A 747-nucleotide genomic window follows, 5' to 3' on the forward strand; every position below is an offset into this window, starting at 1 on the left:
AGCTCTGGTGCTGTCCCAGTCGCCCTAGCATATCCCAGCACAGCACAGTCAGGTCCCCAGAGGTGCCCCAGTCCCCTGCATTGGAGACCCAAAGGCAGGTGGCAGCACTGGGGCTCCCATGGGCCCCATGAGGCCTTAGTCCAATGCAGCTGTACTGGGGTGACTGGGGGGAGCGCTGCCCCAGAGCATGCACCATGCCCTGCCCTGGCACTGGTACGGGTGGCGGCATGGCTCACCCAGCCCCAGGCACCCAGCTTGCTGTGGGTGCTGCGAGCAGGCGCCTCTGTGGGCGTCAGCTGGCTTGGGGCCCTGGGCTGGGCTCTTTGTGCTACAGCAGAGGTGCGGGGGACAGAGCCCTGCTGTCCCAGCGCCAGCAGGCACTGTCGCCAGGCACCGCGTCTGCAGCCCCCGCCATGGGCATAGGCAGGGGGGGGATCAGCGCCCCGGCCTGCAGGGGCACAGCCTGTGCCTGCTGCTGCTGCTAAGAAGAGGCGGGGAGCCGGGTGGGCAATATCTCTGGTTTTAATAAATACATCAGGACCCCTGTCCACAGGCACCATAAATTATGTGACAAGCCTGGCTGAGCCAGGATGGGCGCAGCGAGACAGGGGCCAGAGAGATTTTACAGTATGTACAAGGTGCGCATGATGCCCGCTGCGCCCACTGGCCAGGGGGGCTCGGGGGGGGAGGGCAGCAGTTGCCCTGGCCTCTGCCAGCCCGGCCACTGCCCACTGGCCTGAGCAGGCA

At 66.0% G+C, this 747-nt stretch overlaps 2 protein-coding genes across 2 annotated transcripts in view; both read right to left on the bottom strand.

Annotated features, from left to right (window-relative positions):
• The window catches only part of CLCN2 (chloride voltage-gated channel 2), a 13,487-nt gene extending 13,258 nt beyond the window's left edge, over nucleotides 1-229 (bottom strand). The window contains exon 1 of the mRNA XM_035890028.1: nucleotides 218-229. Coding sequence (XP_035745921.1) covers nucleotides 218-229 — 12 coding nt within the window. The remainder of the gene's footprint in view (nucleotides 1-217) is intronic.
• Nucleotides 230-328: 99 nt separating this feature from the next.
• CHRD (chordin) overlaps nucleotides 329-747 on the bottom strand; it is a 9,523-nt gene continuing 9,104 nt past the window's right edge. The window contains 1 exon segment of the mRNA XM_035890030.1: nucleotides 329-481. Coding sequence (XP_035745923.1) covers nucleotides 329-481 — 153 coding nt within the window.

The sequence above is a fragment of the Egretta garzetta genome, unplaced genomic scaffold, assembly GCF_000687185.1.
Source record: "Egretta garzetta isolate BGI_Z169 unplaced genomic scaffold, ASM68718v1 scaffold172, whole genome shotgun sequence".
Classification (NCBI taxonomy): domain Eukaryota; kingdom Metazoa; phylum Chordata; class Aves; order Pelecaniformes; family Ardeidae; genus Egretta; species Egretta garzetta.